At 42.3% G+C, this 26,281-nt stretch overlaps 1 protein-coding gene across 2 annotated transcripts in view; it reads left to right on the plus strand.

Annotated features, from left to right (window-relative positions):
• The window catches only part of LOC137434253 (rhophilin-2), an 83,139-nt gene that overhangs the window by 10,921 nt on the left and 45,937 nt on the right, over positions 1 to 26,281 (plus strand). For both annotated transcript variants that reach the window (XR_013624663.1, XM_068127075.2), the window contains exons 2-6: positions 4,404 to 4,519; positions 19,543 to 19,674; positions 21,009 to 21,084; positions 22,180 to 22,257; positions 25,252 to 25,376. Coding sequence is in view for 1 of the 2 variants with exons in the window: in XM_068127075.2 (XP_067983176.2) it covers positions 4,404 to 4,519; positions 19,543 to 19,674; positions 21,009 to 21,084; positions 22,180 to 22,257; positions 25,252 to 25,376 (527 nt within the window). In the remaining variant the exon portion in view is untranslated. The remainder of the gene's footprint in view (positions 1 to 4,403; positions 4,520 to 19,542; positions 19,675 to 21,008; positions 21,085 to 22,179; positions 22,258 to 25,251; positions 25,377 to 26,281) is intronic.

Genomic DNA, 26,281 nt, shown 5'->3' on the forward strand with positions numbered 1-26,281 from the left:
CCTCTTGGTTTGAGTTGTCATCTTTGAATGAATTGTTTGTCTTTCCAGATCTTTGTAAATCCTGGCATTGCTCTTCTTCCCAACGCTAACCTTCTGTTCGTTTCTCCTCCACATTCTCCACGCACTTCAATCTTAGAACCAAGGAAGATGAAATTTTCCCTATTTCCACATGGTCGTCTCCCAATCTGAACACATCGATATTCAACAAGATTTGTCCTTTTTTAGGTTTAAATAAAGAGCAGATTTTTCACTTCCCTTCTTCACTGTTCACGGCAGTTTCATCACGTGCTCTTCACTTCCTGCTCGTATCTTCAGCATACCTTAAATTTTGATATATCTTCCTCTAATCCTGACTCCAGCCACTATGTCATCCAAGTTGATTTATTTATCCAAAGGGGTTGTGAGACAATTGGTACATCTGTGTGAATCGTTGCTTGCCACCTCCATATGCAGGTTGCAGAAGGTGGAAAGGGGCCCTCCCAGGTGTGTGTGTGTGTGTGTGTGTGTGTGTGTGTGTGTGTGTGTGTGTGTGTGTGTGTGTGTGTGTGTGTGTGTGTGTGTGTGTGTGTGTGTGTGTGTGTGTGTGTGTGTTGGTTGTTATTTTTTGCTTTAAATTTTTTTCCTCTGCAACCACTTGTCCGATCGATGTTGAGATTGATTTGTGATAAGGTGATTTTAATCACCTTTGGTGATAAGGTGATTATCGACCGGGTCTGAACAGCAACTATTATCAAATGTGGTTATGCATGCATGCTTGCAGATGATGCAGAGCTTTGCCGGGGTATATAGATTACAGTATATCTCAGTGAACAATGAGTATTAAAGCAGATCTGTGTGCGCAGATCTGCGTGGACATGAAATGCACCTGGCCTTTTGGGAATGGTCAAAGCTTATCCACAAACCTCGATACCTGCGCATTAAATAACAACGTTCAGCTCAAAAACTGAGCGATTCCTACAAACTTAACCAATCGTGCATTTCTCTTACCTGCAGGACTATTGCTTATTGCCATCCATCCACATTGTCATCTCACTTTACAACAAACCTTGATTATGTTTAGAAAAGACAATTATTCACCTCATTTGTTCAATGTACTTCCCACCCCTCAATTCTGGATTCAGCCTTCCAAAAAAAAAAAACTAGAGCAATGCGACTGTGTCGCCAATATGCCTCCGCATAGTCCCACAATAGGTAGATGTCGTCGTTCACTGTCCTAAAAATAAACAAGTTTGATTTAAATTCCTTTAGCTGTTTTCAAGTATCACATTTTCACCAGCCATGACAGGTTTCACATTGACCGGTGAAGCGGTTTCAGAGAAAGGAATTTTACGGCGTAGCCCATAGGGCAAAGCCATCTAGAACAGTGTTTGTCCGTCTGTATGTATGTATGTATGTATGTATGTATGTATGTATGTATGTATGTCCTTCACAAACGTACACCAATCAGAGCTGAGGATCTGGTCACATGACAGGGTGATGTGATTATGTCTTATGTCATTACGGCGGCACGGTGGCTGACTCTCCACACACCGCCATTTTGATTTATATGCCGTTCATGCCGAACATATCGTCGAACCTGTCATATGTCACAATCGCCATGCTCTACTTTAACGTTTTTCACTCAGTGTAAAACACAAACAAACCGATTGTTAAAATGATCATCAAATATTGAAAGCATCGGCGTTATGTCTCTTCCAACAATACGGTACGTATAGGCCTTGGGCATTATGCCTCATCTTCGGACCGCTTCGGACAAATTAAGTCCAGGTTTCTTAATACAGTAGTGTATCGTTTCAGTAGTATCGTTTTTGTAATAATAATAATAATAATAATATAGTAAATATAACCATAATACTTAAAGCCCAATGTCTTGAATGGAAGGTTAATTAATTGAAGCGGTGTATGGTTCATGAATCAATGATAAACGGTGTTCGGCACTAATATTAATAATTGCAGAAGTAAGGAATTCGTCTCGGTTTTTTGATAGTACGATCATTTTCGTAATAATGATAACGTAACGTTAATATTATAGTAAATCTAATCGTAACACTAATCCCTTTGTAGTGACTGCAAAGTTACTGGAGGATAAAATATATCATCCTCTATCTATATATAAAAGTAGCGGCAGTTTTGTGTCCGGCCGTCACGCTACGTCATTATGTCTATGATGGCATTACGACGGCTCACTCCACCGACCGACATTTTAATTATATAAATTTTATTTTTTAATTAAATAATGCTAAATATTTAATGACACTATAATTAAATAAATAAATTTAATTAAATAAATAAATAAACTGTGTGATTGCCCATGCAGCTGATTGTTAGGAGTCAACCACCATTGACAGGATATTTAGTCACCAGCCTATTTATGTTGGAAGGTGTGAGGTTATTAACGCACAGGTTGTAAACCTGGTGCGTTATAGCGTTTGCCTGGGAATTTCTGTCGCTCCAAAAGTGAAGCACGTTTCTGTCGCTCCAAAAGTGAAGCACGTTTCTGTCGCTCAGATGTGTAAACATGACGTCATCAAATCTATATTTAGGCTAACCATGGGCTACCCCTTTGGCTGGTACGCGGCCGCTCGCTAGTACATAATATAGGATATATTTGTTATATGTTATGTTATAGGATATATAGGATATATGTTATATGATATAGGATATATATAGGATAGGTTATAGGATATATATGTTATAGGATAGGAATATAGGACCCAAATGACCCAGAGGACCCAAATGACCCAGAGGACCCAAATGACCCAGAGGACCCAAATGACCCAGAGGACCCAAATGACCCAAATGACCCAGAGGACCCAAATGACCCAGAGGACCCAAATGACCCAGAGGACCCAAATGACCCAGAGGACCCAAATGACCCAGAGGACCCAAATGACCCAGAGGACCCAAATGACCCAGAGGACCCAACTGACCCAGAGGACCCAAATGACCCAGAGGACCCAAATGACCCAGAGGACCCAAATGACCCAAATGACCCAGAGGACCCAAATGACCCAAATGACCCAGAGGACCCAAATGACCCAGAGGACCCAAATGACCCAGAGGACCCAAATGACCCAGAGGATCCAAATGACCCAGAGGACCCAAATGACCCAGAGGACCCAAATGACCCAGAGGACCCAAATGACCCAGAGGACCCAAATGACCCAGAGGACCCAAATGACCCAGAGGACCCAAATGACCCAGAGGACCCAAATGACCCAAATGACCCAGAGGACCCAAATGACCCAGAGGACCCAGAGGACCCAAATGACCCAGAGGACCCAAATGACCCAGAGGACCCAAATGACCCAGAGGACCCAAATGACCCAGAGGACCCAAATGACCCAGAGGACCCAAATGACCCTCTGGGTCAATAAAAGTTGAAACTGGGCAAATGTCAATGAAAATTTGCCAGACCCAGACCAGAAAATGACCCAGAGGACCCAAATGCCCAGAGGACCCAGAGGACCCTGTGAATGTGAATGAATGTGAACATAATGTGAATACTAGTAGCAATTTTACAAAAACCATGGCATAATTTCAAATCTTGACCCGAGATGATAATTATGCTACATCATAATTTCCATGTGCCAACCTGGGCGGAATCCAAGTGGATTCACTTGACTTGTTGTATTTGCTTGGATCTAGAAGCCACTGAGCAGCTCTTCTCGTCGATAGAATTTCATCCACCAAAAGGAGTTCAATTACGAATATATTGCAACTGACAACTTTCTCATAGTTGTTTTGTACCTTTATAATTCAGGCCAAATGTTTTTTGTTTTTTTTTGGTTCTTTTCCCTCCACACCCTCACCCGATCCCTACGACTACAGTGGGAAAGATTTGAATAAAATTTTCGTCCTGATGAGGAAAACTATTCCTTGTATAGTCTTCTTCATGAATTTTAAGGCGTTCTCAAAATATGATGTGAAAATGTCAATAATTTATGAAGTTGGCTCATTTGCGTTCCCATCGGAACCCCTGGATCTATGAAGTGGTGAACGCAGATTTGATGGGGGAGATTATGTCGAATTATGAATTATGTCGAATTATTATGAATAATAATAATTACGTCGATTATGTCGAAGTTATGGTGTATATTAATATTTGTGTTCCTTTGTTTGTGGCCTCTTTAAAAAACATCACTTTCGTCAAAAAAATTGATGTCTGTAATGATGCTAATTGGTAGTGAAAAATCGTAAAACCAAAATAAAAAAATACACCAATATATTATGTGTATGGATAAAAATGTGTCAACTTCAGCTGTCACCTATAGCCGCAGCGTGAGTACTGCTATTAATAAATAAATCAAATCGTTTGTTTTGACAACTGTGGGTGTATTTATTATGCTCTGAAACGATTTCTGTCAATTCCCTCTTCCCCATTCTCAACGACTGCTTTACAGGGATGTGATCCTTTCTACAATACACGGCGTGGAAAGCTTCAGAACCAGCGAATGAAGCTCAACCATAAAATTGGCAAAGCGGCTAGGATGCAAGCTGGCGCTCACAACTTGCTCAGGTGAACTTCTATGACTTAATGAAATACCCTACAGGTGAATTTCAGGTATGGAGCCAGTGATTTTCTGTTTAAAGAAAGCGCTTTTTGTTACCAAAAAAAACCAAAAAAACTAAATTACGTTTTGGAAAATCAAGATGTTTTGTGTTATCAATGGAAAATGAAGCATTTCTTTATCCAATTGCATTGAAAATTAGAACCGCACTTAGTAGAGCGCATACATCTGCCAGGCTGAACAGTTTATGTTTTGTATCCAACTGATAGGCCGGAACTGAAATCGAATTTGGAATTTGGAAAAAAAGGCCGGATCTGGAATCTGTAATTGAATGAAAAATTCCGGACTTGAACCAAAACCTAATCGGCTTGTTCTTGTCACCTACCCATCTCATCCACCAAGTTTTGCCATAACTCGTCCAGACCTTTTTGAAATATCGTGCTATATATCGGTTTAGGTCCCATCTATCAATGGTGAAGAATCACTAAAAAAAACAAAGAAAAAACTTGTATCCGGATTCGGATCTTCACTAAAATCAAATTGATTCGTCCCTTGAACACACCAACCTACCCACCAAGTAGTGTCCGAACCCGTCCACAACATTTTGAGATATCATGCACACAAACAAACAGACAAGGGTGATTATACTTTTTTTCTCACACCCTCTGCACTATATATATATTTATTTGCATATATATTTATTCTCTGCACTGCACCTGGGTGGTGTTCTTTGCCCCCAGGGTGAGGCAGAAATGCGGGGAATAATAATAATGACAAATATAATTATAAATGGTATTTGGGAAAAGATGAAAGACAAAAAAAAACGATGCCATGTATGGTCATCTACAAATGACGTATGCAGATGTGGCAGTATGTGCATTGACGTAAATACACTAGTGGGGTTGCTCTCACATCCCACAGACATTTCAATATGATTTATTTTATGAGTGGTTGAAGATGGTCACCTTTAATTCGTTAAATATTTTTCATTGACAAAGTAATATTTCTATTGATTTTAAAAAATCTTGTTTCAGGTGTTTGTTTTGACGTTTTTGATTATTTTTGGCAATCACTTCTGTATTTTGACAATTTTTCACACTGAAAGTTTCTCCAAAGTTGCATGGATGCGCCAGTCATGTCCAACATTTTGCTTGTGCTGGCAATTGTATTTTCTGGGAATAATTTTGAAGAAGGTGGAGCGACTTGCAAAAGGAATTTCACTTTGAATCTGCTCTCCAGATTGTTGGATGGAACTTTAACTCGTATCCATAACTTTTTAAAATATCATGTTATATATCGCTTTTTGCCCAATCCCTCAATGGTGAAGAATCACTTAACTAATAAATAATTCTCATATCCGAATCCATATTCAGATCTTCACCAAAATCGAATAGATTAGTTATTGTCACAGTGTCACACACCCCCAACCTGTCCAAGTTTCATGCAAATCTGTCCACAACGTTTTGAGATATCCTGATATGTATCGTTTTTGGCCCTATCTCTCAATGTTGAAGAATCACTTAAAAAAATTCTACTAGCCGGATCCGAATCCAGATCTTCACCAAAATCTAATCATTTCGTCCATGTCACATACACTACCTCTTTCGTCCGAATCCATCCACAACTTTTTGAGATATCTTGGTCACAGACAGACAAACAGACAGAACGGGTGAAAACATAACCTCCATCCACCTTGGGTGGCAGAGGTAATATCATATAATTTTTGTTTGTATCCATAATTGAGGTTTGTGGAATAGCTAACACTGGTACACTGAATGGATCTGAGCACAAGTGTAAACTTACGCTCAACTGGTAGAATAAACAGGATACGGCACTGGCTAAAGGTATACTGACCAATTTCAATGGTTGCTAGAAGACAGACAGCGCAGCATGTGGAATCATACACCCATAATCACAAGACTTTAAACAAACAAATAAGAAAATACCTATTTTGGGGGGAAACCTCCCCGTAGACCACCAAAGGAGTAGATTTTTTTTAATGCCGTGAACAAACTTTGCTACATCATGGGTGATGAAGGTTGTGGTGAAGTTTCATCGAAATAGTGTGTGTAATTTCTGAGAAAAAAGCAAATATCTATTTTGGGGGGTCAAACCTGGATCCACTTTGACCCCCGGTAAAACCCCTTAGACCCCGATTTTTTTTTGATTTTTTTTTTTTTGAAATGCCATGAACAAACTTTAGTTGCAACACAACAAATATAATTTGTGCCAAGTTTGGTCACAATCCCTCCAGCGGTTTCAGAGAAGAAGTTGCAAGTGTTTATGGACTGATTGACGGACAACGCGCCATCGCATAAGCTCCCTGGAACTTTGTTCCAGGTGAGCTAAAAAAGGAACACCTTTTTAAAAAAGGAAAGGAGAAGTGTGAAAAACGAACTGCAGAGTTGAAGGCCTAGATAGAGGAGGCAGACAAATGATGTGTGTGGGGAGAAATTGGGGGCAGGAGAGGATGCATGGGGTGGACAACATGGATACAGATGGAAACTCTCAGGAGGGAAAACTGGACATTTGGAATGAGGAGAGACTGGGGTGGTATTGGGCAGGGCAGGGGAGGGGTTGGGGGTGGACGAGGGTAAAAAAAGATCATGGTTTTAGATTGGGGATGATCCGAGATGTTGGTGAATATCTGTATTGAAGACTTGAGATTGGGAAGAATGACATTTAAGGGAATGTGGAACTTGGTTCCACAGGCAGGAAAAAATGAGGAGCAAATGAGTGGAGGTGTGCAGTGATCCTGGATTTAGGTCGTGTCACCAGAAGGGGGTTGATGGTGGACCGTGTGTCCTGCAGAAACCTGGGATGGTGTGGAGGGGGGACAAAACCAGAAAGTAGATGGTAGAAGACAGAGAGACCACTGACCTGTCCAATATGGCGAAGTGATAGCCCATAGACGCCGCTTCATCGTGAGAGATTCCAATAATCTTGAAGGCCTTGGTTTCCACAGTGTCAAGCTGAGCAAGATGTGAGACGGGGAGAGAGCCCAGAGGGGAGAGCAGTACTCCATCAAGTTGAAAGCCCTGTAGACGGATATGAGAGCTGCTATTGACATGAGCAGAGCATTTTTGGTGTTTGCACTCTGGGTATACACTGTATCCCTTGTGCATTGAATTGCAAACCTTGTTTTTTCTTTTTTTTTACTACCTTTTGTATATACGCTGTAAATCTATCGAAAATCACACACATTAAATCGGACAGTTTGGTGAATATTTTATTTGTAATTCAACCTAATCTTCACTTGTTTTTCTGCAATTTACTACATTTCCTCTTTTCCATGTCAGATTCAGTTTTCCGTTTCAAGTCATGGCTTCTGTGAATTCCATCCATATTTCCGCAATCGCGGCAAGTCACCGGCTCTTCACCTATAATTGTATAACCTAATCGATTTTGGATGAATTGCAAAAACATCTCGCTTCACCAAACATTACAGTCACATATTAAAAAAACAATTCGCTCCAGAAAGGATCATAAGTAAACTTGTGTTAATTTCGCACACAACACAATACAACGCCTAACTCGCACTCATATAGGATTTGTTACGAGGTATGTAATGTGATAGCATGCTGAGGTGATTTGTGCATTGACCTCTTGACTACATCTTCTATATTTTCAAAATCCTCTTTTGAGAAAAGAATTCTTCCTTTCATTTTACATGGAAAGCATTCCCAAAGTTTTTGTGATGGTCTTAATTGTTGAACCTTGTGTGACATAGTTAATGAATGAATGGAGATTGTGTTCTTCAGAGATTTAACCAAAGCAATGCAGTCGTGCAAGTTTGCGAAGTGTTTGCAGTTGATCGTATCATGCGGCTTATAAATACATAACACAGTGATTCATTGCGAAAACACTCCACATAAATCCTGTATTTGGCCGAAAACAAATACGACGATCTGAAAATATACTCGTGACAGCCAAGATCGAACAAATCGTTTGACGTGTTTGCAATGTAATGACGTGTTTGTTTTGACGTGCGGAACTTCTTGATCAATGACGACATGGAAATCCAGTCAATGTAAACTTGTTGAGTTACGCTTTGTGCAGAACTGACAAAATGAATAATCAAAACATTACACCTCTCTGCCAACCCACGTGCATTACAATAGGGCCTTTTCAGGAGGCTTTTCCGCGCAAGTTAAAAGACTTTGAAAAGGCTGTCAAAGCATTGCCCATTAACAATGAGTTAGGCACCACAGCACCCGTTTCTTCTTTCACTCACATGCCCTGGGTGTGCTCTTTACAAGATGCATGGCTCTTTGAGCATTGTATGCGTGAAGGAATGTAGTTTTTCGGTGGCATAATTCAATCGGCCATGGCATTCTTGAAATGTTGCTCCTATCTCCTGAATCTTGTGGTTCCGGTTTAACCTGAATGAGTGTGTGAGTCTGTGTGTACGTGTGCATTTTTGCTGTGGTCCTGCACATGAAGCACGCAGTGATGTTTAACTTATCTGTAGATATTATTGTATGATTGGTGCAGAATGTTGTCGATTTGCACGTGTTAAAGTGACAATAAACGTTTTTCGGCTTAGTCCATCTGTGGCCATCTCGGATGATTTTGAGTAGTTAATGGTCGACCTTGAGATTGCAAGTGCTGAAATTGTCAGTAATAACATCTTCCTCCTTACAATACACCATGAAACATGTTTCTCCACTCATATAATGTTTTAATTTATTTATATATTTTAAACCATTTGTCACATCGACTCCTCATCTGGATTGGCATCTTGCCTGCTTTTATCAAATTCCAATGGGATTACGAGTTTGGTTTAATTAAATAGATGCTGCTGGACATTTGTGACCCTGGTGGAGGAGACGTGTTTGTCATGGGACTACTTGTGGATGAGGAAGACCCCAATAATGCAAACCTCCTCCAACTTTCCCAGTCTTCGAACTACGGTCCCATTGGCTGGCCTGAATGGCCACTCTCCTGTCCCTACTCGCACTCCACCCACTGGGGGGAAAAAAAACTTTTACCCTTTTCTTCCATTCAATCTCTGGGGGAATCCAGTCGGAGTAGCCAACTTCCTCGAGGATGTGGGCTTCCAGTGATGATGCCCAGGGCTACTGATGATGGTGTATTATTATGATCGAATGATTATTATTATTATTATTATTATTATAAACATCAGTCAATTAGCAGATTTCTTTATAATATTCCATATTCATTTTTTTATTACTATTGAGATATCAATCCTGCATTGGTTTACTAACGTTAAGATTTCATTATTGATATAAGAAACAGAAATCAGTCACGTATTAAAAAGCAGTATCAACTTCTCAGCATTCCAGCATTTGGTGCTTTACTGCACATGTGACCAGCAACGATATGTTACACATCAGAAAGGTGTGTGACATGACTACACATGTATGCTATTAACATGCATGACTCGATAGTCAATATTTATCATTTTGTGAGCAGTGAAGCAATGATTCTGATCTGTCAAATCATATCTGCCAACTGCCACAATCAAGAATCACTGCTCACCTTCACTCTTTCATTCCTCTTTTTTCCTGCCTCTGGAACAAACTCCGACTCCTATCCGGCCTAGCTCCCCCAGCTCTATCTGTGCTTTGTCCCCCAAATATTCCTACAGGTCGCACAACATCTGCCCGCAACCCTCTGCTGGTGAAACTGCCAAAATCAAGACACTCTGCTCACCTTCACTCCTTCATTCCTCTTTTCTCCCGCCTCTGGAACAAACTCCCCCACTCCCTTCAATCCCACTCCTCCCTCCAAGTCTTTAAAACAGCTGTTCACCACCATCTCTTATCTTCCCCTATTCAAAAGCTTGATCTTTTCTATCCCCGTTAATCCACCCCAAATCCACCTCCTTCAAATTCCGGTTTCTTTCCTGAAATCCCCTGTAGTCTCCATCTTGTTTATCCTGTGTATCCCACTCCAGCCCTCTCCCTTCCACAGATCTCCCAATGTCCCTGTTCTCTATTGTTGTTGTGCTTCCCTCTCCCTACCCCTCTTGTCTCCCCTCCCTTTATTATGTCCTATGTGTTAGCTGTTATACAAGCTTTGACAACGTATCCCAAAAAAGAATCTACCAGCTTTAATTAAATTCCCAATGGAAAGTTTACTATTTCATTGACTTTGTCAAAAGTGATGTGATGAGTAAACCATCAGATGTATTATGCAATTTGCATCCAATGAGGAGATGAGAACCAGTAAGATTTGTTTTCAAAGTGCCTTTTTGTGCAGGTCGAGGCTCTTACAAAATTATTAATGCTGAAGGATGTAGATCGATCATTTATGAATGAGTGAAAAGGAACGTCTAAGAGGGAATTTTTTTTAACATTATGGATCTCAACAGCTGTCTGTCTTGTCCGTTTGTTTGTTTGTGAACAAGATATCTCAAAACGTTGTGGACGGATTCGGACGAAATTCGGCAGAGATGTAGCGTATGTGACAAGGACGAAATTATTAGATTTTGATGAAGATCTGGATTCGGATCCGGCTACTAGAATGTTTCAAGTGATTCTTCACCATTGGGAGATTGGGCCAAAAACGATACATAGCAGGATATCTCAAAAAGTTGTGGACGGATGATTTTGATTAAATATGATTCCGTATTGTGATTTTTTGGTCTACTCTGGGATACAAAACGTAAACTGTTCACCTGGCGGAGGTATGCTCTCTACTGAGTGCCGCTCTAGTTATTAATTGAACGCTAATCATCGAGCTCAATTCAAAGTTTATCGTTTTAAAATTTCTAGCTCTCGAATTTGATATGCTGGTTTATTAATTTAGGATATCTCTGCAAATGCTTTGGTGCTGTTCAGGGTCTGAATTTAACAACATAGTGGTGGAAGTCAAATCACATGTGCACTCTAAGTGTAGCTGTGTGTGTCAGACAGAGCACGCATATGCATAATTGTCTATACTTTGTTGTGGAGCTATCTACGTATTATGTACACACAAGGGTTTGAGGTGGGGTAAAATTCTACAATTCTGTATGTAGAAGGGATCCTGGTGTTGGCTTAGCGGTTAGGGTGCCAGCTTGGGATCCTAGGATCCTGGGTTCGAATCCCGGTCGATCGCTGAATTAACACCAGGGGGGTTGACTCAGCCTGTCATCCTTCCGAGGTCGGCAAATTGAGTACCAGCTTTCTGGTATGAATGATCACGGTGTGTACCCCGGTTTAGAATAGGTACACCGCATCCCTGTGCATCGTAAGAGGCGACCAAGGGTTGGCGTCAGGAAGGGCATCCAGCCATAAAAACATTGCCTCAAACAGGGAACCATGATTGTCATGGGGCCCGCAAGGCTAACCCCGGCTCTAGTGGGGAAAATGGCCTTAAAACGATCATTCATTCATTCATTCATTCTGTATGTAGAAGACCTTATGAAAGTTTTCCAAAACTTTTCCAGGAATATCTTGCTCTAGAATTAGCATTGTATTGCATAGATGTAGCAAGGAATCTTTCATTGATGCAAGGGGGTGAACTCTCACTTCTTCTTCTTTAACTGCCACAATTATTCCCACATTGTTGTTGGTTTGGCTGGGGGAAGTTTTGGCCCAAGTCTTTCATGAACTGGCTGACCAGGCTTGACGTTTGAATAATGTTGCGGCCTACTCTTTGCGAAGGACACCTTGGGATATTTAAAGTCGACCAGCTAATTCCCGGCAAATAGGGTACCAAGTTTAACTTCAAACTGAGGGACAGCACACACATTGATGAATCACCCTGCTTGAGAAATACCGAGATGCCAGTTTATAGCTGAGTCGGGATTCAAACCCAGGCCATACAGCTTCGAGATGAGAGTGTGAACGTCTCGGCCATCCTGTCAGCCAAGGGGGTCAACTCTCAAAACCTTAGCTGATTTTGCTTTTAGCCATGGTACCTCATTCACAAATAAGAATCCTTATTAATTTCCCAAACTTTCAATTGCATGAAAAATGTATCATTTTTGATGGGGGCGCATTTGGGAAGATGGGTGGTGGATGCAGCCTTTTGAAGCACATTTAGTCTTCTTTTTCTTAAATCTTTATTTTTTTGTGAGTGAATATTGTCGTGTCAGTGGCCCTGCTAACGCTGAACTGCCAACGCTGGAAATTATTTGACTTCCATGGATAGGCAGAATCACACGAGGGACCCGAGTGGAATTACCCCTCATATGCCCTGGTCGGAAATGCTAATGCCGTAGGTCTTTGAAAGTGAATGTTGCAATTTCAACCTCCCCCAGGTATGTCATGAAAATTGCGCCGAAATGTTTTTTTCACGTGAGAGGTTTGTAATGCTGGACCACCACACAAAACGTGTTCTTATGGAATAACAGGTTTATTTAAAGAATGCAGAGGAGGACGAAAACTGAGAACCCCATGATCAAAGAAGATGGACAGGAATGCAGGCAAATAAATAATGATTGCATCATTTATTTACTCCATGAGCTCCAATCCTCAAATCAGAACACAGATTTTGATTACAGTCGGATCCCATCATCTGTGATATTTTCCTGGAAAATGCCGCAAATGTTGAATCCGTGAATGTGGGGGCATTGTTTGAATGGGATTGGGGGGGATTTTTTTTTTTTTTTTTTTTTTTTTTTTTTTTTGTATACAAGATACTACATACTACATACTACATGGTCCAGGCTCGTGAAAGAGCTATGACACAGTGAGTCCACAGAACAAATTTTTTTGTATGCTAAGTCAAGGCTCGTATATATTGACACAGCATCAGAAAGGTGACAGCAGGAGGGAGGGGAAACTTCAACAGCAGAGTGGAGGGCAAAATAGATGAAGATGGACAAACGAGGGATGCAGGTAACAATGAGGGATGAGGGAGAATGCAAAAGGTGGACAACATGGCAACATAAGCAACATGTTTGGGAGGTTGAGAGTGGTTTAACATGTGTAGAAAAGATCATAATGTTGGATGGAGAATGACTTGAGATGGTGGTGAACAGCTGTGTTGAAGACCTGGAGGGAAGAATTAGATTGAAGAGAGTATGGAAGGTGGTTCCACAGGCAGGGGGGAAAAAATAAATTAATGAGTGGTGAGCAGTGGTTCTGGATTTAGGCAGTTTCACAAGGAGGAGGTTGCTGCTGGACTATGTGTGTCCTGCAGATACCTAAGGGGGACAAAGCATGGAGAGGGCAGAGGGTGTAAGACTTGACAAGGCGCCACCAGGTTTTAGAGGATGGAGACAAGTTTTAAAACTCATTATTGAGATTGGACAGATGTTGATTTCTGGCTCTCCAGAGAGTACGCAAACTAGTTGCGAGCTTTGTGGAATGATCTGAGGTTATGATAAGTTGGATTTGCCGTCCAGGAGGAGAATGCAAGTTGTATTAAAGCAACTGCCTCACCACATGATTCAGAGCACCAAGAGCAGGAGGATGGGTAACATAATTGAAGAGATGTGATAAATCTGTGCATAAGAGGGAGCAGGCTTCTCTGGAAGAATTCCCAGGATGAATTGATATCATTGGCGATGGATATATCAGTCCTCATGTGTTAAAAAGAAAAAAATGAACTGCGAATACGCAAAGTGTGAATGTAGAAGCAGGTCACATGATTTGAACTGTGAATACATGGGGACCGCGAATGTCGAGTTCCGACTGTATATGCAGTACTTTAGTTAGTCCGTGATAGGTCATTGTGGTTCCAAGGCGAGCAATTTTTGAGCAGGCCTTAACAAAATGGCGGCTTAAGACCCCTGTGAGATGCATGTGGGCTGACCAAGGGTAATCAAAATAACGACCAATTACTGCATTGCAGTCGTGTGTGTGTGTGTGTGTGTTATATATATATATATATATATATATATATATATATATATATATATATATATATATATATATATATATATATATATATATATATATATATATATATTGTTGCGGACGCGGTTAAAGATGTTATTTTACCGAGCGGTTGGTATTACCGCGACCGAACAGTTATTCCCCGATTAGAACCCGATTCCACCCAAACGTTGGCCGGATCGCACCGCGGCTGCTCAATGAGGGAAAAGACTAAAACGACGAATGCAAAGAGGAAGACGAAGGCAAAGAAAGGTTTGGAAATACTACTAAATTTATTTACTATTTACACACATAAGCAAAAAGAAAGCAGTCACGTTTATTTACAGCACATAAGACGCAGGTGACACAGTGAAAATACTAGCTTACCTACAGTCTTAATTAACCCAGGACAGAACAAACAAAAGACAGACTCACGCGGGGAATGATGACAGGAATCGCAGGAGGTGGATGGCTGGAGGTGAACGCTCGGTGGAGCCAACGCGGAGCTTGGTGGAGCTTTGGTGGAGGTGAACGCTTGGTGGAGCCAATGCGGAGCTTGGTGGAGCCTTGGTGGAGGTGAACGCTTGGTGGAGCCAACGCGGAGCTTTGTGGAGCCTTGGTGGAGGTGAACGCTTGGTGGAGCCAACGCGGAGCTTGGTGGAGCCTTGGTGGAGGTGAACGCTTGGTGGAGCCAACGCGGAGCTTGGTGGAGCCTTGGTGGAGGTGAACGCTTGGTGGAGCCAACGCGGAGCTTGGTGGAGCCTTGGTGGAGGTGAACGCTTGGTGGAGCCAACGCGGCTGGTGGGGGGTTGGTGTGACGGGTTCTCTCTCCTTCCCTCACAAGCTTCAGGACTCTTTCTCTCTCTTTCTTAGTCCCACCCAGTCCAACAACTTCCTCTCTTGCTTAGTCCAACTCAAGGCCTTTCTGTCTTCTGATCTCCTCCCTCCTCGACTCTCTCCGGGGGCCTCTGCCTCGGGTTATATAAGCCCCACCCTTGACCCTTTTGCGAACCTCCCCAAAACGTTCTCTCTCCGCCCTCTAAAGCCAACCCCTCGTTCTGGGTTGGTCGGCAAGGGCTGGTTCACTCCTCCCCTCTATGACGAGGTGGGGACCCGCCTTTCTTCCCCAACCCTGCCTCGTGGCCAATGGTGGATAAAGAGAAAACCACCCAAAATGCAGTTGGCAATGCGAATGGCAATTGATGAAAAGGGGGAATGGAAGTTTTGGGAGTGGGAATGAAGGGAATCTATCTCTTTCACTTGGTGCAATGGAGTACTTCTATTAATGGGAGACACAGCCTTACCCTAAAACACAGAATAAGATATAACTATCGAACAGGGGTATTCTATGATTGGCTGACGTGTATGCTTGTGGACTAATTATGGGACGCCCTTTGACCTTTACACAGCTCCGGAGGCAGGAGGCGCAGAATAACAATAATAATAATAATAAAGCACACAATCAAAAAAAAAATACAGTCCTCATATCCGCAACACTATATATATATATATTGTTACGGATTCGTCACTTCCGTTGTGGTGGCTTTCATCCACTTGAGACATTTCTGGTTCCATGTATTATTATTATTGTGGTTTGAGGGAAATAGCAATTATTATTGTCAAAAGGTAAAAGGAATGTTTTAAAATGAAACAGGAACTGGACGGCGAGGAAGAGAAGAGGAGGTGAGAGAAAAGAAAGGAGTGAAAAGTCGGACAAGAAGCTGGTTGCTTTGCATTCGGGATCGAACGTTGTCGAGCAAGAGTCACGCGTGAACGCTGAATTTCCTGGATAGGAATTCCTGCGATAGGGGTTATCGCTGTGACTGATCAACCTGGGTGTCAGGTTTGGCGTTGGAATTCTGAAGAATCATCGCCGGGTCGTTGCGACTTGAGAACGAGCCGGCGGCCATTTTGATTCGTGCGCTTCACGCATCAAGCAAGGCATTTGCTTCGTCAGCCATTTCCACCGCTTTCAGATGTATCTGATGTGTGTGTGTGCACCGTGGCTTTTGGAAGATTAATTTGCGGTTCGCCGACTGAGCCATGAAAGTTTAGACCTGGAGGGCGCCTTTGGATTTCCCATTCGCCTTGAGTTTGCCTTACGCAGTGGCGCCTTTGGATTTCCCATTCGCCTTGAGTTTGCTTTATGCAGTTTTGGACCACGTGACTCTTTGCGCCGCTTCGGCCGCATACGCCTTTCTGCTGTTTTGGCGGAGTGACAGGGCCCGTCATCTGAGCGGGGTTCGGGTTTCGATTCGACATCGCTCTAAAGATCACTGGAGGGGATCAACTTTGAGCTATAGAGACATTGGGGAATGTTCTTTTTTCACTCACTTGGAGCACAGTGAGTTATCCTATACTAGCTGATGGTACCATCATAAGATGTGTTGATTGTACTTTTGATTGCTATTATTGTTGTATCGTTATTCTTGTGTGATTTTTAACACAATATTTGTTTGTTGGTAACCATTGGTGTGGTTTCCCTATTGATTTTTGACACAGAATAACATGTTTTTCTACCGTGGCTCCTCTCGGGGCTCGGAGGTACACCGTGACCAGGGGGTTGGGGAAGAGCACGTAACAATATATATACAGACTTGGCATTTAATATGGAATTTTTTTTTTTTCTTGACTTGGGTTTACTTTCTTCACCCAGTATATCAATCTGGTGAGTTTCTTTTACACTTTGGTGATTTATTTGTTAAAAGAACCATGTCACTGATTGTCTGTCGCAGCAAGAAGTCAACAACAGGATTATATCACAGGTGGCGTGGCAAAATGTACGGACAGGTGCATTTGACGATTGGCATCACAGTCGGGTATACAAGGGTTGTTGCGTTCTGTATTAGTGGAAAACAACTGCTGCACGTCTCCAAAAGTTATTGCCGCTTCCTCTGGAGATGGTCCGTCAACTCGACAATGCTGTTTGTCATGGAGTGGTGGCTTTACGAAATTACAGCATGAAAGAGCATGCTATTGCTCGGCAGTATGGCATCACTCAAGGTCAGGTGTCAAAGATCCTGAAATGAAATGCTCAGAGGGGTGTCCCTACTCCAATACCGAGGCCAGGACGTCCCCGCAGAACCACAAGGAGGGATGATCGCCAGCTGCACCGGTTAGTCCGCAATGGCCGTACCAAGTCAGCTAATCGGCTTAGGGCTGAGTGGCAGCAACTGACAAATGTACCTGTATCCAGAAGGCTAGTCGACCAACGACTGGTTCAAGCAGGCTATCGTGCCAGGCATCCCCTGAGCAAGCCACGCCTGACCAGACAACACTGTCAGCGCCGATTGCAATGGGCCAGAGAGCACCATCAATGGCAGCCAGGACACTGGAATCATGTGATCTTCAGTGACGAGTCTAGATTTCTGGTCTCGTCAAGATGGCCGCGTCCGAGTGCGCAGACAAGTGCATGAACCCTACAACAAAGATTGTATAGTGCCAAGAGTCCAAGCTGGAGGTGGTGGGGTGACCGTTTGGGCTGCTTTTCATGCAGGGGGCAAAACAGACCTGGTTGTTCTGAATGGAAACCTGAACCAGTTCAAGTACAGGGCCATTCTGGAAGAAACATTGCTTCCATTTGCTCGTGCAGCCTTTCAAGGAAACTTTGTCTTCCAAGATGACAATGCACGGCCTCATCGTGCTCGCATGATCCAACACTTTCTTGCTGACCGTGGTGTAGAGCATATGGAGTGGCCTGCCATGTCCCCGGATATGAATCCGATAGAGAACTTGTGGGCATAATTGACGTGTCAAATTAACCACTTGGACCAGCAGCCTGCCTCTGTGTGTGAATTGCAGCAGGCTATTGTCACTGCATGGCAAGCGATTCCTGTCCAAACCTTGGCAAATCTCGTGAACAGCATGCCTCAACGTGTATGTGCTCCCCTGAATGCTCGTGGGGGTTACACGAAGTACTGAATTGTAATTTTACTGTCGTAATTTAACTTTTGTTTTTGTTAAAAAAAAATTTGGCTAATGTGCAAAATAAAGAGATACTTCTGGAAAACGTACAGAAGTTTAACACAGTACTGTCCATGAATTGAGTTCGATATCAGTTTACATCACTTTCAAGGATCAATTTATTTGTTTCGAAATGTCAAATGTGGTTTTTGTTTCTTTTAAAGGTCACATTAACAAAATCTAGAATAATTTCAACATAATTCCATGAACTTTTGGTTCTAAGACATCTTGAAAAGTAAGTTCACCCCCACAAAAAAAATATTCCATATTAAATGCCAAGTCTGTATATATGTATATATACACATACATACATAGTATCCACTCATTATATGGATTCGCCTAGATGCGGTTGGGAGCAACCAATCATAATCTATAATTTCCGTTTTCCAACCTAATGAGCGCACGCTGTGACGTCACCACCACGTACGTCACCAGAACGGAAATGATGGTATGGAATTGCATAATAACTGGTTTATAACCGAAAGGTTTTCAGATTCACAAGTGTATGCAAGACTCGCTGCATTGCCATGATGAAGCCCCAACAAGGGCGAAACCAGGTCGATAACTGTGAGTTTTGCATACACTTGTGATAGTTTCTGAACGAAGATCTAAATTACGCACTGTCAGATGGCTCTTCCGGAGCTTGGCAGGCAAGGCGCACGTACGTGGCGGTGACGTCACGGCATGCGCTCATTGGGTTGGAGAACGGAAATTATAGATTGTTACATATATATATATATATATATATATATATATATATATATATATATATATACACATACATACATACATACTATGAGAAAGGGTAGGAGAGGGACTATGAACCATCAGGTGTAAGACTTTCCTCATTCAAGCTTTTTTAAAGGCAGATAGGATCTGATTGTCATCTTTTAGTAATAATGAATGACATGGGCATACCCATTTTGTGAAAGTTAATAATATTTTGGTTTAGTTCATCATTTTGTGCTTCTTGTGTCGAGAAGTAGCATAGCCCTTCTTATTTATTTATTTATTTATTTTTTCCTTCATCAATTTGCTCTTAATTTTATGTTTTGTGTACTTTCAGCAATAAGGATTCTTCTTTTTGCTAACTATTTTTCAAAAGGTTAAAACCATCTTTTCTCTGCTATATCTAACTCAATAATTATTTGTGCCGACATGTGTTTTGCCTTTTTTCAGTGGTGCGTAGATGTGTGACTACTTGTTAGCTGCATTAGCATGGTTATATTCTGATTGCAATATTGCGTGCATTGAACACACCTAATTGTGGTATTCTGCCTACCTGTCCTTAACAGGGCGACCACCAATTCAAAAGTGCGTAATGCCGTGGAGCTTGAGCTGAGCTACACTAAAGCAAACTTGCTTGTCCTACAGGATGAGCTTGCCGTGGTGAATAGTTCAGTTCAGACCTATCAGGACAGCAGCAGGTAACTGGGGTTTGCTTTGTGTGGCGTTTGTGGCTTATCAAGGAGGTGATTGCCATTGGTGTGTAGAACCTCCAAGTGTTATAAGATACAAGTGTTATAAGGTGTGGTGGTGGCCTTGTGGTGAATACACTGAACTAGTATCACAGATGATTGTGCTGCTGCTGCTGTGACTACTGCTGTAATAGCATTACACACTATTACTTCATTACCCAAATCATTCCCATCTTCTTCTGGTGTCAGTGTTTGGCCCAACTCTTTCACAAACCAGCAGCTTAGGAATTTGTAATTTGGACAGGATGTCGCTGACAAGTCACATATTCTTTGCAAGTGACATGGTGGGAACTTAATGTCCACCACGTAATACGAGCAAACACCAGGTAATACCAGGTAATACCAGGTAATTGCCAGCTTACCGTCCGTCAGAGGGACGGCACACTTTGTAATGCAATGCCCTGCCCGTGACACACCAATCCCATAGTTTATTATCTGGAATTGAGCCTAGACTTGACAGCTCAATGGTAAGTGCACTAGGTCTCCACCATATTGTTTGATAAGGTATCCGGTAACCTAAGTGTGGGTTCATATCGGGCTGAAGGCGACCGTAGTAAAGGGTTTGGATTCTACGCTTCAATAAATTCAACTATTTTCAGGTGAATTACCATGTCGCTAGCAGATTGCCAATTTGACTCATTAATGGCAGAATGGCCTGCACGACCTGTCTGGTTAACGCATGATACAGGTCCACATTTTGTAGTTTGACACTTCATGCCCTCAAGGCACCTTGGAATGGGCACGAAAATGTTCATTATGCAAAGGCAGCATCACTCACTGTCACTTTATCCAAATATATAAAACAGTGACTAAATACTTTCTAAGCACACAGACAAAAGTGTTCAAAATGGCATGTTTTCTCCATATTCTCATTGGAAGTTATTATTCAATAGGGAAGTGTTCTCAGGCCAGTTTTGTTCTGGATTTGCTTAAATGATTTATACATAACCTTGAAAGCGCTCATTTAACCATTGTGTCAATGATATTCTCTGCCGGACAATGCCACAAAGTCCCAGCTGATGATATGCCTTTTCTTGCCTGGAATGGTCTACATCCAACAGCTGTCCACACATTGTGGCCGACCTTTGATGCACAATCCTTGTGACAAATCTAGGAGTCCCTAATGACTATCGTGCATCTATGTGGCAGCTCAGATACAATTGCAACTTGTATTAATTATATCATATGCTACTTTTATTGTGTTATGATATTGTTGGAAAGCTTGTCTGACTCGTGCACGTTGTTGGATTTGGTTGACATCTTTCATCCCCCTCCCAATTCAGTGCTGCTGTGGCCTTACCCCTAATTCCCCTCGGTCTCAAAGAAACAGTTGATGTGGACTTTGGAGCAGTCATTGGGGTAAGCTGATGCTGGAGAGTCATTGACACCATGGTTTTTTTTTGTGGTAATTATTGGCCATCTCTTTATTAAGTATGCATGAATCATAGTACTTTTGACCCTGAACTTCCTTGCGTTCTTTCCCAATACTCTGATCTCTTCCCAACCTTTTTTTTCTATTTTTTTTGACCTGGATCAACCTACGATGAGGAACAATCTGCTGAATCATCTCCAACAATTGTCCGTGGCACTTTGATTCTTTGCAAGTGCATCATTTCAATTTGATGTTGGAGATATGGGCAGTGTTTGACAGGCTAATCGGCTATTTATACGCGCACAACTATTGTGGATGTTGAGCTCCTTTCGTAAATTGCTATTTAAACGCGTAATTAGCTGTGCGCCTACAATTACGTTTTTGTCAGCGTTTAAGGGTTAGGCATGTGTTAGTAAGACGCTCGCTTAAATACCTTTTGTAAAATTTGGCTCTAGTAATCTCAAGAGCAGTGTTAAGGAATCTAATCTGCTTTTAGTGAGGAAGAGTTAACTTTCAAGTGTAGTTTTTCGCATCATAACCTGATTCATGTCATCTGTATTTGTAAATCTACATTTCCGTTTTTAAAAATCATTAAATTCTATTGACGACTGCTTAACTTATCGGCCTTTTTTGTGCTGTGGCTCAGGACGTGGGAACAATAAAAGAACAAGCGTCCATGGTTCATTACGTTCCTGCACTTGCCACCTGGCAGCTCGAGCAGTCGATTTCGCGCTTGAGTTCACGCCTCTGTTCATTCATTTGCTTATCTCGCTTTTGCAGTTAGACGTGTGTTTTGATGCAGCTTGGCTGCATTACAATTTGTGGCAGCACATGCCTGCAAGCATTGAGAGATACGGGAGTTTGCAATGTTGCCATCGATTGCTGGTGTAACGGGAAGATCGTGACGATTGCATTTAAAAAGAATCTTAAAAAAATTGAAAATCCCCTTTGTTGGGGTTCTGATGTGTTTTCAATTGAGGGTTTGTAATTTAAAACATAAACTGCTAGATGGCTGCTTGATAGGAGATGGCTGCTCACCATCCTGTTGGATCGCATCACCAATCACATGTTTCCACCTCCAGGATTTTCTGGAGGAGCACTATGGAGAAAACCGTTTGAAGTACAGTGATGAGATTGACGAGTTTATAAAACTACGTCTGGTAAGTCGATCCAATCCCACCGGCCTCTCCATGCGAGGAGTTTGCTAAGCATCCTTGAGGAAATTATTATTTCATTTTGTTTCCAAAGGTAGTCTATTACTTTGGAAGAGGAAAAATGGAGAATGACTTGAAAGCTTGCCAACATCCATCATAATCGTTTTCTGTTAATTTCTGCAGCAAATCTCAAATGTAACAAAATATACTTCTTCTTTTTTTTGTGTATACAAGATTGAGGCTCGTGTAAAAGCTAACATTAATCACAAAAGGACAAACTGATACGTAAAACAGAAGATAAAGGGAGCAGGAGACAAGATGGGGAGAGAGAGGGAAGCACACAAGTACAACATTTGAGGGCAGGGACATCTGGAGATCTGTGGGAGGGAGAGGGCTTGGGGGGAGCAGGTATGGGATGGGGGGGAGGAGGTACGGGAAGGGGGGGGGGGGTGGGAGAGGTATAAATCACATGGACACTGCTAGGACTTCCAGGAAAGAAGTCGGAATTTCAAAAAAGTGGATCTGGGGTGAATTCACGGGGGTAGAAAAGATCAAGGTTTTGGATGGGGGAAGATAAGAGATGGTGGTGAACAGCTGTTTTAAAGACCTGGAGGGAGGAGTGGGATTGAAGAGAGTGAGGGAGTTTGTTCCAGAGGCGGGAGAAAAGAGGAATGAAAGAGTGAAGGTGAGCAGAGTGTCTTGATTTTTGGCAGTTTAACCATAAGAGGGTTGCATGCAGATCTTGTGCGACCTGCAGGAATATTTGGGGGACAGAGCACAGACAGAGCTGGGGGAGCTAGGCCGGAGAGGAGTCGATAGAAGACACAAAGACCACCAACCTGCCTGTGGTGAGTGAGTGAAAGGCCCTCGGAGTTAGCTTCATCGCGGGAGATTCCAATGATTCTGAAAGCTTTGGTTTCAACAGCGTGAAGCCGAGCTAGGTGTGAGGCAGGAGCAGCAGCCCAGAGGGGAGAACAGTATTCCATTGAGCTGTGGATGGAAGCCTTGAATGTGGTGAGGAGCTCAGGTGTGCCAAGGAAGGACTTCGCACGACGGATGATGCCCAGTCGGCGATTGGCTTTGGAGGCCAGCTTGGAAATGTGGTTTTCCCAGGAAAGATCATGGCAGATAGTGAGACCCAAAAGCTTGAGTGACAGAACTTCTTGGAGAGGATTGTTCAGAAAGTAGATGGGAGGGTTTTCCAGACAATCTTTTCGGAGAGACATCGTGGGAGTGTGAGATTTGTCAGGATTAAAAGACATGTTCCACTTGTTTGACCGGTCTGTGATTTTGTCCAGGTCTGCAGAGAGTGAGGAGGCTGCGGACTGCCGATCTGAGGGATGAAGTATGGAGCGGCAGAAAGTGGAGTCATCAGCAAAGAGATAGAGAGGATTTTCCAGAGAGTCGGAGAGATCATTGATGAAGACCAGAAAAAGCACAGGGCCCAGAACACTGCCTTGGGGAACACCAGCCTGAACAGGAAGGGGAGATGAGAGAAATCCATTCAGGGCCACACGTTGACCGACCAGAGAGGAAGTCCGCAAGCCATGCATGGAGATTTCCATGGATACCATAGGAGGAGAGTTTGGAGAGCAGAGCGGGGTGCCAGACCGTATCGAAGGCACATGATATGTCAAGGGAGACAGCTTTGATTTCCTGTTTGGCATTGAGGACCTCCATGCATTGTTGAGACAGCAGAAGCAGCATTTCCAGAGTAGAATGACCTGGTCTGAATCCAAATTGATGATCCGAGATCAAGCGATTGGAGAAGAGGAAGGATTTGATGTCAGAAGCAATGATGGAGTCCATGACTTTGCTGAATATTGGGAGCAAGCTGATTGGTCTGTAGTTGCAAGGATCTGTTTTTGCACCTTTTTGTGTAAAGCGGTAATGTTTGCTGATTTCCAAGCTGATGGCAGATGGCCTTGAGCAAAAGAGAGGGTGAAGAGAATGGAGAGAGGGTGTGAAAGAGCGGCAGAGCAGGATTTTAGGACCCGTGGGCTGATGCCTTCTGGTCCAGTTGCAGAATACTTCAGGGTTTCTCTGTGTCTTGTAAAGTAAACTCCGTGTGCACAACACTTGCAAAAATATACTTGAATCAGTTGGACGCCGATAAGCAATGGAAATCATTCTAAATTGATAAATAGTGAGAAAATTGCATCAATTTATGCAATCGGTAAATTTGAGGCAGGAAGCTGTGTCGGCGTGCACCCAAAATAACCCCTCCTCCCCTCTTGTGGCAACAGATGTGGGAATCCTTTATAATCCCTTTTCAATCTTCACTGTGAGCTTTATGAAAAAATCTTCTGTCCTCTGCCATGTAGATATAAGGACTGTGTCACTATCTCTCATTTCCCATCTCCTCTCTGCCTCACACCGAATCATCAAACTTCGTCTGCATAATTACCAATGTCATACAATTCTGCTGATGGCATCTAGATTTGCTTGCACCTCTTTCATTTATTCCATTTGGCCCAGGTTAATGTAGCTTTTTCTCAGAGCGTTCGCCATGTCTTGATTGTATCAGGGCATTCCGATTGATGGCGATTCCAGTGTCACCACCTTATTGATGGCACCTACCAATAATATGCCAATGTGACATCCTAACGTTTCCAACTACCTGTACTGTACTTGTTTATGTAGGTCGTAGTCGATCGAAGAAAGGCCTGAAAATTGAAAAAGAAAAACCATTACATTATTCACAATAACTGCCTTCTGGGTTTAATTCACCTGCCAAAGCTGTGGCAGGAATATTTCCTAAACATAAATGTTTCCCTTGGAATGAAACACAATTATTATTAGAAATTGTTGTCAAGTTTGCTTCATTATTGAGTAGATTCGATAACTTTTCTTTCATTGACAGTTTTATACATTGGATTATATGAAAGATAAATAAATATTGACAACCCTGGACTTCAGCGTCTCTGGCATGGGCGGGATGCTCAGATCATGATGTCATAAACCTCGCTTGACTTGAGGTTCTTCCTTTGTGGTCCGCAGGCAGCTCGGACCCCAAAACGGTGTGATGCAGGGCTGGACCTTCTCAGAGAGTACTACACCGAGCTTCTGACTATGAAGGAGCACTTCATGCCTTCATTTTGCAGACCCAATATGCTTTTCATTTGGTATGGACCGCAAATCCTTGTTTAAGGGAAGGAAAATTTATTCCAGCTTTTGACCTCCTCCACCGAAGGTGGATGGAGGTTATGTTTTCACCCCTGACCCTTGTCTGTCTGTTTGTCTGCTTGTTACTTGCGAAAATCGAAGATTTTTCAAGTATATTGGTTGGTCTTGTGCATCATTCTGTCTGTCTATCTATCTATCTGTCTGTTTGTCTGTATGTCAGTCTTCTACAGGTCACAATTTTCAACTGATCTTCACGAAACTTCACCAAATGGTAGAGTTGGTCATAAGCAAGAAGCCTATTGTTTATTGGGTCAAAAGATCAATAGGTCAACATATGCCAAAGGTCACCAACTTTGTCAAATTTCTAAAATCCTCAATTGTCATCCGATTGACTTGAAATTTTAAGCGGATTTGCGTACCAGATCAATGAATTCAACCACCAAATATTTTGAGGTCATCATAGGCCAACAACTTATTTTGGGGATTTCGCAAGTATCGTGCCATGCACGACATTTTTTTTGTTTGTTTGTCTGTCTGTCTGTCTGTCTGTGAGCAAGATATCTCAAAAGGTCGAGGACGGATTAGGACGAAATTTGGCAGAGCGGTAGTGTATGTGACCAGGACGAAATGATTTGATTTTGGTGAAGATATGGATTCGGATCCGGCTACTATAATTTTTAAAATTGATTCTTCACCATTGGAGGATAGGGCCAACAACGATATATAGCAGGATATCTCAAAATGTTATGGACAGATTTGAACGAAACTTGGTGGAGAGGTTGTGTGTGTGACAAGGACGAATCGATTCGATTTTGGTGAATATTTGAGGCTGGATTTGTATACGAGAATTTTTAATTTTTTTTTGTGATTATTCACCATTGAGTGATTGGGCCAAAAGTGATAT

The sequence above is a fragment of the Myxine glutinosa genome, chromosome 10 (assembly GCF_964187855.1).
Source record: "Myxine glutinosa chromosome 10, kmMyxGlut1.1, whole genome shotgun sequence".
NCBI lineage: Eukaryota > Metazoa > Chordata > Myxini > Myxiniformes > Myxinidae > Myxine > Myxine glutinosa.